General features: G+C 42.6%; 1 protein-coding gene across 9 annotated transcripts in view; it reads right to left on the bottom strand.

Annotated features, from left to right (window-relative positions):
• Positions 1-4,577: 4,577 nt before the first annotated feature.
• The window catches only part of ACACA (acetyl-CoA carboxylase alpha), a 184,971-nt gene continuing 176,740 nt past the window's right edge, over positions 4,578-12,808 (bottom strand). For all 9 annotated transcript variants that reach the window (XM_073316082.2, XM_073316080.2, XM_073316076.2 and 6 more), the window contains 2 exons: positions 9,346-9,482; positions 4,578-7,793 (listed from right to left, as the gene is read on the bottom strand). In XM_073316082.2, the coding sequence (XP_073172183.1) occupies positions 7,667-7,793; positions 9,346-9,482 (264 nt within the window). In that variant the 3' untranslated portion in view covers positions 4,578-7,666. The remainder of the gene's footprint in view (positions 7,794-9,345; positions 9,483-12,808) is intronic.

The following is a 12,808-nucleotide window of genomic DNA, read 5'->3' on the forward strand; positions in this document are numbered from 1 at the left end:
CATGTTGCATCGTGATCCTTCGCTGGCCACCGTCCAGTTGTGGCCCTCTTGATCAGTGGGTGGAGGAGAGTTATTGTCCCCTGTAGAAAATATAACATTTTTCTTGGGTTTATAAAATATCTGTGCCCAGGTGAGCATTGACTTTGTCTTACAAAATGCATGTAGCGTGGATGAATAAATCTTGATGTCCACTCGCAGAAAAGCAGTCGTTGTAGGTAGCATAGGAGCACATTGATATTTTTTTTTCTCCTATCTTTCCAGGGCTCTGACTTGTCAAAATTTGCCAGGGAGAAACTTAGCAAATGTCACTATTGGTCTTTCTATTCCTGGATCCAAATAACAACCTTATGCTGTGAAGTTTGCAACAGTCTTAGCTCTCCCTGCAATGTACGAGGGCATGGCTGGCGGAGGGGCGAAATCCAGCCACAAAGAATCAAGGGTAAGCAGTGCTACTTAACTAGTGCTGTTTGCGGGGTGGACAAAGCCTCTATATTTGTATTGTGTCCTAGGAGGAAGAGGAGAAGCATTACATCACATGTAGGTCACAGTGAGCAAAGGGAAGGCTGGCTTTATGGAAGCAGGCTTCAGTGTCCTAGTGTCGAGCAATGTCGTGTCAATTAACAGGCTAATGTTGAGTAGACAGAAATGTAGCCTACACATCAGAGCACGCCTGACGGTCCTAAACCTACAGGCTGCAAAAGTAGCCACAGCCAGTCACTGCGATCTGTCTTACGGTCTGCGGTGGCTAAGGCAACGAACTCTTCCACATCATTCCTCATAAGCCAATACAGCAGCAGCTCTGGTTCATTTCTCCCCGCACCCCGACATACCAGCAAGACCGTGGGCTGACACTCCAGAAGTATTTTCCCCGCAGGTTGAACAATACCAGCACTTAATTTCTGAATAGCTGAAAGCCTCCGACCTGTGGTCTGCTAACGTCATTACAAAAAAGTCTCATGATTTAATCGCCACAATTCTGAGGGCCATCAAGTGGAGGAAATGAGCCGCTTCCCAAGTTGGTGTCGGCGGAATGGTTTCACGCCGCTTACGCAGTTAGAGCAACCATTAAGGATGTTTAAAAGGAAGCCGGACATGCGTCTCCTACATTACTGCTCCAACAAGTCCGGCGCCTATTCTCGGCGTAGGATTACGTTGCTTTGACTTGAGGGGCTGACTGTACATGCCTGGTTTAAAATTCCTTTTCAGTTTGACTCCTGTGTCCTTTAAAGTCGTAGCTGGAGGTAGTGTTAAAAGGGTTACATGAAACACTTCAAATGTGATAACTTCTAGTTCATATTGTTTGAAGAGATAAGAGTGATTCAAAGCCCTACTAAGGATGCTTTTGAATTTACTTATCAGCATTTAAGCAGGCTTTTTCTTCCCCCTACCTGGTTAGTGTGATTTATCAAGGGAACCTTAGAAAGGAAGGTTTAGCCTGCAAGGACCCCGTTTCATCTACTAACCTTGCTGGTAAGGTCAGTTCTTTATTCCTGATGTGCAAATGGTACGTTTCCAGGATCTGAATATGCTGGCAGCCGAAACACAGCCTGTGTAATTCTTGAGTAGGGGCTAATCAGAGCCATCTACAGGAGTGCCTCGAGCGGTTACGTGGCTGAGTCCAGTGGCAGGGCAGCCTGCAGTTAATCAGCTCTGGCCTCGCTAGGAGGTGGTGTTGTGGTCAATGTGAATTACTGCAGAGACCGGCTAGGACGCAAAGCTTATTCCGACAGCAAAAAAAGGGCAAATTACCCAAGGCCTAAGTGTTTTGTATGCTCAGAAAGTACCTCAAAGTTCTGGAATTCAGGTTGGTCTGTAAATTCCATATTGTAAGTCTTTTTTTCCTGGGTCTCCCCTAAACACAGACTCTCTGGGCCTGCAAAATTCAAACCTTAATAGAAACTTACCCCAGCCACTGCTGTTCTATTAAATATTTAGTCCTGATTTCCATTCCAACGTTGGGCTAATGGTGGCTGCCCAATGCTGTGTAGGGCATGATTCTTGTGGGGCATGCGTTTAGTTGGAAAAGGAATTAAGTGAATCTTTCTGTTTGCCAGGGTCTGGCTATATTGGAGGTTGTAAAAGTCTGTGTCTGTAGGCAAATTTTACCAGTCCCATTTTCCTTTTACTCACTCGTGTGGGGGTGGTAATACCAAGCTTGTATCAGGCTTCGGACTTTGCACACTAACTATGCCCACCACAGGTGAGTACGAGGTCTAGTTCACAGAGGATTACATTGATGCACAAACAAATCAAGTGACCAGGTCATGGTCACACAGCAAATCGAAGGGGAGCCAGGCTTCTGACTCCTGCTCTCTACAACAATGCTTCCTAATAGCTGGTGAACCACTGTCTACCTGGCTGTGGCTAGTCATAGACTCCCTGTCTCTACAGAAAGGTAGCCAGGGTGCTGTGGAGAGTTAGCAGAAAATGCTCCCGCTCTCATTGCAGGACTATTTTATGGTCAAAAGGTGTAAATGGTTATTAATAAGGACAGTGATACCAGAATGGTTTCCAGTAAGTTTTCCTGATACTACCAATTAACAGTGAGTAAGATTTTTCCCAACAGAATATTAATTCCTTATTAATTCATGATATATCTGCTTATTAGTTCCTAGCTGTATGTGCATTATAGCCTTTTAAAGACATTGTGGATCAGGTAGGGGTGTGTGTGTGTGTGTTTTGGGGGTGGGGGGGTCTGAATTTTTCCTCTCCCCCAGCAGAGAATTTCAAGTTTCAGACAAACAACTTCATTTACAAGTGTGTCTCTAATTAGCTGCAGAATTAGTAAAGCGGAGTTTTCCCCCCATAGATCGGCTAAACCCCCGAGGGAGACTGTGGAATAGAGAGAATCGCATTTCCAATTATTTTGTTGAATTGCTAATTTAGTTATTGTGCCTGGCGTAATTGTGATGGGTATTGGGTGTGCAATTCAATTTGTTTTAAATATTTGTGGGAAGGCTGATCAGTAATGGAGCTGACCTATTTTGTGGCCCAAATTGAGAGAAGAGACTAAAACAAAAACAGCTACAAAGCCACAGTTTGTTTCAGTTTTTATTTTGATCTCTCTCATCCCTCTTGAGACTGTTGATGCAACAAAAGGTTTAAATTAAAAGATGATAGCACTTTGATCTTGGGCTTTTGAAAGCTTACAGCTTTGGCACTTTTCTTGGCATTTTAATATGTAGATATTTTAGGCTAAAGAGTTTTAAATGCATTTCTGGAGTTCAGTAGGTTTTTTCCCCTCTAAATTCTATTATGATTGTTAAGGTGATTTCTCTCTTTAACCCTCAGGATTCTGGTTCAAGAAATGCGTGAAAATAACTGGAACTGCTGGGTTGATACAATTTAGTTGGAAATTGTGTTAAATACTTACCATTAATTAGAGGTGGAGATTTTTAAAACCCTGTGTGGGGTGAAGTCTGTATTGGATTTATGTTTGTAACTTAGCTGGCAGGGGGAAACATTTAAATTAGCTATATCTGCAATTCCATTTCAGAAGCTCTGGGTGGGAGTTTCTATGAATGCATATCTAGTGTAGGAGTTGGTTCAGGGTTCAAATAAATTTATAGTCAAACTGTATAGTGGGTGTACACTGCTCATGGCATTCTCTCTATCTGCAGTGAGAACGGACACGTGGACTTAACTGTTCTGCCCTTAGTTTGCCAATATAGGTAAAGCAGACACAGGCTTCAAGGCCCGGAAAACACTAGATTGATTTAAATCTAGGACAGGAATTAGTCCTAGCACTTTAAAGCATCTATTAGGTAGTTTGCCACAAACCAGTGTGGTAAAAACTGTTTGTAACTGATCATGTGAAAAAGAAAAGTGAAATTAAAGCAAGGTGCGATTTCATTCCCCTTCTGCTTCGCTGGGAAATGTTCAACCATTCTTAAAGCCAGGTGTTGATGGAGGAGTATCAGCTCCTGTGTGTTGTAACAAGAAGGCAAGAATGTTAATGTGCTGGATGTTGCCTTGATTTATATTCCACTGAGTATATTTGTGTTTGACTATAAACATTTTTCTATTTCAGAACTCAGATTTTCCTGCATTCACGTTTTAGTAGTTCGATATCATGGGAACGATAGATGCGACAAATTAAGCCCCTGGCTTCACGGCGTGAGAAGTTACAAAGGGGATGAAATGAAGAAAAGGGCTGGCAACTTACGAGAACAGGTGAAAATACGTGTGCTTTTAAGTGTTACATAGTACAGTCTTTTCCCAGGCTTAAGCATGAACTACCCAGACTTAGTACGCATTTTAAAACTGTGTGTGATCTATGGAGCTTGAGTGCAAGTTGAAATGAAAGGGGTGGCCATGCAAACCCACTAGCGGAATTAGCAGCCCAGACTCTTGAAGTAATGGGCCTGAACCTCGAAGTTCAGCTCTAGATGTGAATTTAGCCAAGCTTTTGGGCGGCAGGGTCACATGCCTGGATCTGAACTTCCTCAGAACTCAATCTGGTGCAATATCACCTTTAATGTCTTCTACATAAACAACCGCCTCCATTGAATTGAGTTAGAGCTAAAAGAGGGAGCGCTTACCAAAACCCCCACATACGGAATACATGGTTCCACTGGTAGCAATGAAAAGAGTCTTAAACAGATTCTTTTTATTAAAAGAAACTTGAGGTAAGTGAAATACATCAGCAAGTACCATAGATGTCCAGCAGTAACATGGCCAGGCTGCGTCCTTTCTCAACTGCAAACAGACACAGAGCAGGACTTAATATGTACAGTAGACTTCGTTTTCTGGTAGTGTTGCTATAAGGTCTTAGTCTCTGGGATGACTGGCTGTCCCACTCAACGTGAAAAGGGGAGCTTGAAGCTGGGCAAGGTCTGTGCCTAGCTCCTCCAGAGTGGCTTTTATGTGATGCTTCAAGTTTAATTAAGATGTTAATAGTAGGGTTGTTTGCAGGGCGGAGCCATTTACTATTAGATTATAGTCAGTTTGAATGAAACAAACAATTCATAAAAAACTGCTTTAAGGACAATTTAAGCCACAACCAGCTTCTAAACTAGCATGTGCTAACTTTAACAGCTCTTAACCTGTATAAAAAAGAACAGCACTGAAATGTTGTAATGCTTACAAGCATCTTCAGAATATGTACTTTGTCAAGGCTCCTCAGAGCTGCACTAGCTTGTCTATGAGTGGGTGGGATGGAAAAGTGCTTCTCCCGAATCTTTTAAAATGAGGCTCTTATCTCAGAAATGATTCACATGCTTCAGCAGTGAGACCCCTAAAGGCTCCAGAATCCTTTACCAAAGAAATGTTTTTAATGCATGAGAATGGGCAATTCCGCTCTTTCTATACAGTTACTAAGTGCACCAGTAACACAAGCAGATGTAATTTCAGGGCCTACCAACTCTTGGTGAAAAGTTGATTTTTGACAGCTGCTACAATGGAAAGGGCCAACAGTCAGTCTGTCCAATAAATCCTTACTAGTTGAGAGAATTGTGCTTGCAGTGGAAGGCTATGTCTTCGCTGCAGCTTGTGTAGACATACCTGTGCTGTCTTGCTAAAAGTAGCAGTGAGGACTTGGCAGCAGGGATATGAAGCTATTTTTACCCTTTGTCAGGGCCAGTGAACATGGCTTGGGATGGGTCTGGTCTGCACAACAAATGCCTCAAACTTGTGTTGATTTTATGTTTTAGCAAAAACTAGGCTTGTTGATACTAGCCTACCTGTTATGGTTTACACCAGTTTGACACTGCTGAGAAGAGAGAAAACTGTAGAAGCATTTCTATAATATTGTTTTACAGTAACTATGGGACAAACAGCCAGTCTAAATTCTATAATGTCTGATACTGTTCATTTTAAAAAATGTTTCTGGAGAAACATGTTACTTCAGATTTTCTATAAGAAAAAAGTTGTGTAGAAGATCAGACAATTAGGCCTTGTCTATGTGAATAGTGTAACTCAAATCGATGTAGCTTAGCTCTACTTACTGTGGGGTCCACACTACATGATGTTGACTCCCCTTACTCTTCTCAATCACAGGTGGATTTAGTGGGTCTAGTGAAGACCTGCTAAATCGATCGCCGCAGTGTTGATCCTCCGGTAAGTGTAGACAAGCCCTCAGTGATGTGAATGCTTTGATTCACATTGAGACCTATTTCCTATTAAAATAATTAAGACTAGATGTTGTGCTGTCATCTCAGGATTCTGCTGTGGTTTATATCACCACCAGGAACCCTCAGTAAAAATACAGGCTGGGGTTTTTTTGGGGAGGAGAAATCAACCTAGCTGCCAAAGCAATTTAAAATCCTTGTGCAGAACTCCCAATGATGACATTCTTACCAGGCCTCCTCTGTGTCAAACCTTCCCAGAAAGTTTTGGGATAAAGTTGTTTTTTTTAAAGGGGGGGTTTAAGTGCAGCCTTACTTAGCCATGTCAGTCTGTCAAATGAATAAAAGTATTAGACAAGAAAGAAAATGACAATTTGCTGAAGGGTAGGATCAAGTGAATAGATGGTGCTGTTAGGGTAATAGCCATTAGCTCCTCAGTACATGGATGGAGGACTCCCACACATTTAAAATGGTAAGGGAGGGGAAAAAAGCCCAATATACAAACATTACCCAGACTCCTATTTACATTTTTCTAACGAGCTCAGAAATGCCTCTGTCCACACAAGAGCCTGAGCAGCTGCGTTTTTCATTTTAAAAACATCACTTTCGGTAACAGAGTACAAAAAATTATTGTGAGACAGAGAGCTGGTTTTAATTTCAGTATTTCTGTGACTTTTACTTTTGCCACTTTCCCCCATCTTTATGGAATGATCGTTTGCTTCCTAGGTGAGACAGAATGAATAAGTAACGGAATAGCCTGTGAATGTGCAGATAGAATATAAATATAGTTCTGCAGACACACGAGAGAGGGGACCAGAATTAACCCGTGTGATAGGTCATAATTATTACTGTCATAAACTGGATACATGGCAAATGGTAGCTTTTTCTAAGTATTTTTCTTTTTACAGGATACTACTTCATCTCTGCCCTGTCTGAGACCGTGAAAGCCTGCAGTATAGCTCCTGGAATGAAAATACTGAAATAACAGGTACTAAGTAAACAGCCAAGACAGATATGTAATGAAACTTGCGACCATCAGAGAGGAGAGGAGAGAAGAGAGCAGGATGAGCTCCTCCCCAGCGTAACAGAGCCACGAACAAATACTGTTTTCCCATTTCTTTGTAGTATCTTCCCATGTGCGTTTAACAAACCCCTGACCAGCCAGCATGCCACTGGCACATTTGTCTGCTGAAACAAGACCACCATCACCAGACTGGGGGTGTGTGGGAGAAGGGCATAGTGTAAGAAAGCCCTTACTTTGCTGCTCTAAGACCTCATGGTACCACAGTACCCTTCATTGCCTTTTCCTACTGCTTTCAGAGGGCAGCCACACAGCTAGCTGATGCATTGGTCCAGTCACTCTTTGTTAAATAAATAAGGTACAGTTAGACATCCATAAGTTAATTCCTCAGCAGTTTTGTTTTCCTTATGTCTCTGGGGCCAGAGAGCATGCTCCCTCGGGTCAGTGTGATTTTAAAAACTAAAAATACCATTCTTCCTTTTGCTTCCTCTTCTCAGTACAGTGTTCACCACTGAGCAGACAAAGGGCAACTCTGAGCCTTTTGTCGCAGGAAAAGGAAGAGGGTGGGAAACAGATGCTCTTATGTTGAAGGAGGTGAGTCCATTGTTGAAAGAATACGCACTATCTCAGCTCGCTGGGTAGGGGATATATGCTGGGTCATGTGGACGATGGAATCCATGGCAACCTCAGGATTGGCCTGCACCAAGCTGCAAAGACAAGAGGGTTAGCAAGGGCACCCATCTCACCCCAACTGCTAGCCCCTTTCTCCTGGTCCAACTTGGCAGAGAAATTTAGCAAGCGGAGTACAGCCCAGTGTGCAAACTGTAAGCCTGAAGATTTTCACCTGATCTCATTTCCCTGCTCTAATTGAAATAGAGGATTTTTAAAAGTGTCTGGACAAGCCAGCAAGAGGTTTATTACGAACTGAGCTCAAGCAGCTCTTAGATTAACGATGAGGACAGTCTCAGCACCAAGCAATGCACAATGTACACGTGAGTGCCAATGGCATTTTGAAGAGGAAGAGGGTCCGAAGAGTAAACTCAGGGCAGGGTCAAGGATTGTGATGGGTAGAAAGAGGCGGTGGCGAGCATTGCGCTCCCTGATGCAGAAGGCTGCTCACAGTCATGTCATTTGCACTCCCTGGTTGTTACCTCACATTCCCCTCTAACTCTAGTTTTGGGGAAAGGCTGCAAGCCTCTGGAGGCTTTCCAGTCTGTAATAAAGTTGCATTTTGGTACCTAACAAGAGAGAAAATAGTGTCGACATTTGGATTACACAGTGTCCTGCTGCGTGATCTTTGAAAATTAATCAGAACAAAAGGGATGTTAGAAACTGGGTCCAGTTTCCCCAGAGAAAAGCTAGGGTGGGAGGCAGCTAGCATATTCTGCACTCTTGTACTTGAGCAGCAGCAGGATTTGTGGAAGGGAACAGAGAACTCATCCTTTAGGTGAGACTGAGAAACAGAAGAAATCGCATCCAAGAAAGCCTGCAGCAACATTGTGCCCTACCAAATATCTGCTAAGCCTTTAACAGGAGACGGTAGTGTAGCTCAGAGAGCTTTCCTCACTACCCCCTCACATTTAGAGAATGGAACCACTTTAATTTTCCTATATTTGTATCAATATGGGGAACACCACAACTGTTTTACTGTGGCTTCCATGACCTTGTTTCAGCAAAGTGTGCTCTTAATGTCAGTGGGGCTGAAGCAGGGCCTTTGACATTTTGAGCTGAGTGTCTTTCACAGACTACAATACATTTTGAGTTCAAGGTGCCTGTAAAAACAAAGTTACATTTAGGTTTTGTATCCAATCAACTTTATATGACAGCAAGTAAAAACTTTAAGGTTAGATTTCTAAAATTTGCTCAGTTTTAACAATCTTAAGTGCATTTATTTAAACAAAAAACTTGATTTCAACCTCACCCTGTCCCTTTATTTAAAACACCTCACAAATTCACTGGTGTTCTGAAACTGCAGTGAGGAGGGCCGTATAATTACCTGGATGGACTGAGACCTTGATGGCCAAATTCTAGTTGCTTTGGTCTTATTGCCTATACTAGTGCTCCCTGTCCCAAAATTTCCCACTGCTGCATCTCCAGACCTTGTCCGAAAATGTGAGATGACAACTTTCATTGTTACTACAACCTCAGAAAATTTTAGGAAAAAAATCCCTTATGTAGAGAGAGCTTTTCTGCTTACTAAAGGGGGCAGTGAGGGTTTTGTCCTAGAGCTCTGCCTCAGGAAATCAGTAGTTGGCTTACCTGCGTATCTGTTTGAGTATGTAGTCTCTGGAGATGTATTTGATGTTTTCATCCACAACTGAGCGAATGCCGTCTTCTTCTGTTAGCTGTTTCTCCAGCCACTCCACTAGATCCTTATTGTTATCCCATAAGTACGCCTGCAAACAAACAGCGAGTGTCCCTGAAATGGTTCCAAAATGTGCACTGGGGTCCTATGGAACTTCCATTGACAGATTGCACTGTCCTGCTCCCAATGCTACCATTTCTGAAACTTAATTAGCAATTACTGGCAACTGTGGGTAAAATATTAGGCAAGAAGATCCTTTGTGATTTCCTGGTGCAGTTAACTTTTATGGCTATGGAATGCAACTAACAATTAGCAGAAGTCAGAGAATGATGTACTTGTTCTATGCCTCCTTTCTTAACGTGATTAAATGGAAACATGGAGGCAGTAGCTCCAGTTTAAAACACTTAGTGCTGTGGGTTATTTATTCTAAGAGGTGCCTCTGCTCAGAGGGCTGGTGACCTCTTCTTCTTTCTCATGAGGCAATGGAATGACAAACTTTACCCATGATTTCCAAAAACCTCTTTTATGATCAGGGCCCATGCCCTAGAGCTTTCAGAGGGGTCCTTTCAGTGACAGCACAATTATCGGTCACACATCCATCAGTCCCTACACACAAGTAGGCAGAGCTGCTCTTACGGATCTAAGGCACCAGCGTACTTCTTGTCTCTGTGTTCTTTTTAAAGTCCCAGCAAGTTTAGGAGAAAGTGAGATTCTCCCAGCAGTGACCAGAGCAACACCAAATGCTCCACTGCCAGTATTCTGGGACTTGGCTTCTCTGGAGAAGAGCATCTGTTGTACTAGATTATAGAATGGTTTGGTGATATGGGAAATAGTCACAAAGCGATTCAGAGTCAATGATAAGTGTATTCCCTTGGCTCCTGCATTTAGCTACTCCTCAACCGTTTTACTTTTCTTTTTTTGGAAAATAAAGGCTCCTCAAGTAGAATTAGAACCTATGAAACCAAACTCCTCTATTTCCAGCAGTTGTGTGGGGCAGTTTACAAGGGAAAGGAAGTTTTCACCTTCCTGTTTAGCACGGGTCACTGGAGTAAATTGTGGATTGTCTGCAATTTGATGTCCTTAAATCATTATTTGAGGATTTTAGTAACTAAGCCAGAGAGGACAGGTCTATGACAGGAGTGGGTGGGTGAGGTTCTGTTGCCCGTGATGTGCAGGTCCACGAGGGGCCCACATGATCTTCTAGTCTGACGTCTAAGAGAAACCGCACATTGTCACTTCAGTCCTCTGAGTCCATAACCAACCAAGACACCTAACCCCCATTTTAGTAGATGTGAGCATAACACAACAGGTCAAGGTGTCTACAACCATGAAAAGCCTCACCCACAAATTTTTTTTTGCAAGATCATTTAGCCTGATAGTTGCTAGGTAGTTGACTATATAATAATTCAGGAGTGTGTTAGATGCCTAATAGCCTTCTTGCTCCTCTTTTCTCCTCTCATTTTCTTTACAAATCATTTAAGAATCGTTTTGTTAATGGTTTCCGGAAAAACCAAGTACCATCATTAGTGCTCATTCATATTTATGTCATTTGATTTGGGTAATTAAACACAAAGCTCGTCATTTAAAGGTGCACTATCCTTCGCTGTTATCCCTACGAAGTTAACGTCAGAATGACAATGAGCTCAACACAGTAATTTAAGAGGTGAGTGCATAAAAAAAAAAAAATCAACCACCTCTCAGGGGCTGGAAACAGCATTGCCTCTCGCTTGAATACTTCACAAAGCCACATAAGCATTATGGCTTGCCAGGGATTTAGTCTCTGACTCAAGAAGACAGAAGGAATTTGAGACCTGGAGACACAAGTGTAAGTCTACCCGTCGGTTTTAAAAAGGGGGTCTTGTTGGTGAGATAGGGTAATCCATCAGCTAGAAAAATGTCATTGGTGGTCATCACCAGGGTGGACACAGATTCCACGAGTGGAGCAGGTGTTCAACAGCATGTTATGTTTCAACATTATTGGGCATCCAATCCAAAAAAAAATCATTAGAAGGGCCAACGCTTCTTGCCCGTGGCATTTGTATGCTGCTGTTCGGACTGCAGTTACTTGCCTTCAGATCTTGCTAGTGATACTGAGCAAGGCCTACTTGGTTCAACTCCTGCATGGGTCTTCATGAACTCTCTGGTTAGGTCAGGTCAACCCCTGCAATGACTTCAAAGTAACTGTCCTAATCTCTGAAGCCATCACCAGGCAGAGACATCGCTCCCTTCAAGCTTGTTTTACCACCTGGGCCCTGTGACCATGTTTGAGCATTTCTGCCCTTTGACCACGTTGTAGGTGACAGGAGCAGACCTATAAAGAACAGCCCGCCGTTAGGTTACTGACACACTGCAGCTGATATTTCAAAACAAGAGAGAAACTGCCATGACCAACAGCCTCCTTCAGGCAGCACTTGACACATGCAAAATGGAGTCACGCAACCGTCCAGGATCTTTAAGCAGCCCATCAACAATGGCAGTTTGATAGCAAGCATGGGACATTTTGCTCCAGAAGCCAGCCCCACCTTTGTGCAGAGTAGCTGAGAGCACCCATGCAACAAGGACAGGCAAATGCCACGGGAGATGGTCTCCAATGCATGCGACAGTGACTTGTGTAGCAGGGACAGATTCTGAGGGGCAGTAGAAATAATGTCTCAAGTGTCTGCACATTACCATGCTTAATTTTTGCGAGTAAACATAGCTCCTGGGGTGTTGTGTTAGGCAGGCGGTAGCTCATAGTTATATGGAGGGGTTACATAAGAGTACATGGGTTAATTTTGTTATTCACACGATATATTCATACCAGACCTTCTACAGCCCTTGTACTAAGAGTCATTACAGCAATTTAAGCCGTATACATGTATTGCCATTGTATTCAGTGATAGGTAATTACAATGGTACCAAAACTAGGAGACAACACTTTCTCAAATCAGTCCATGCTAGAAATAATGACAGATATTTTGATGTATTCCCTGGTACAAGGAAGCTCATACTGTCCTATGACTACAGACTTGTGCTTTAACCAAAGACAAAAGAAGTACAGGAGAAAATGGATCACCTGGGGCTAATGATTTCCCAAACTTTCCAAAACAGCACTATTTTGAGTTCAGAGTTACATTGTATTTAAAAACTTTCTGCCAATTTTGGTCAAAATTAGACTCTTTCTTTGAATGATGGCCCTTTTAATGATTTTTTCGGATTGGATGCCCAGTAACGTTGAAATGTTACATGCTATCGAAAAACCGCTTGCTGTGAGTATGGTTTACTCTTTGCTCACAAGATAATTTATGGATATGAATAAAAAAAAGTTAACAGACACATCCAGCCTGACATGCTTCATGTCTGTTCCTTAATCTTGCACAGAATTCCATAGGCTTAGGAAACTGATACAAGTTTTTCCCATTCCACAAATGCTCTCTT

Source organism: Lepidochelys kempii, chromosome 17 (assembly GCF_965140285.1).
Source record: "Lepidochelys kempii isolate rLepKem1 chromosome 17, rLepKem1.hap1, whole genome shotgun sequence".
Lineage (NCBI taxonomy): Eukaryota > Metazoa > Chordata > Testudines > Cheloniidae > Lepidochelys > Lepidochelys kempii.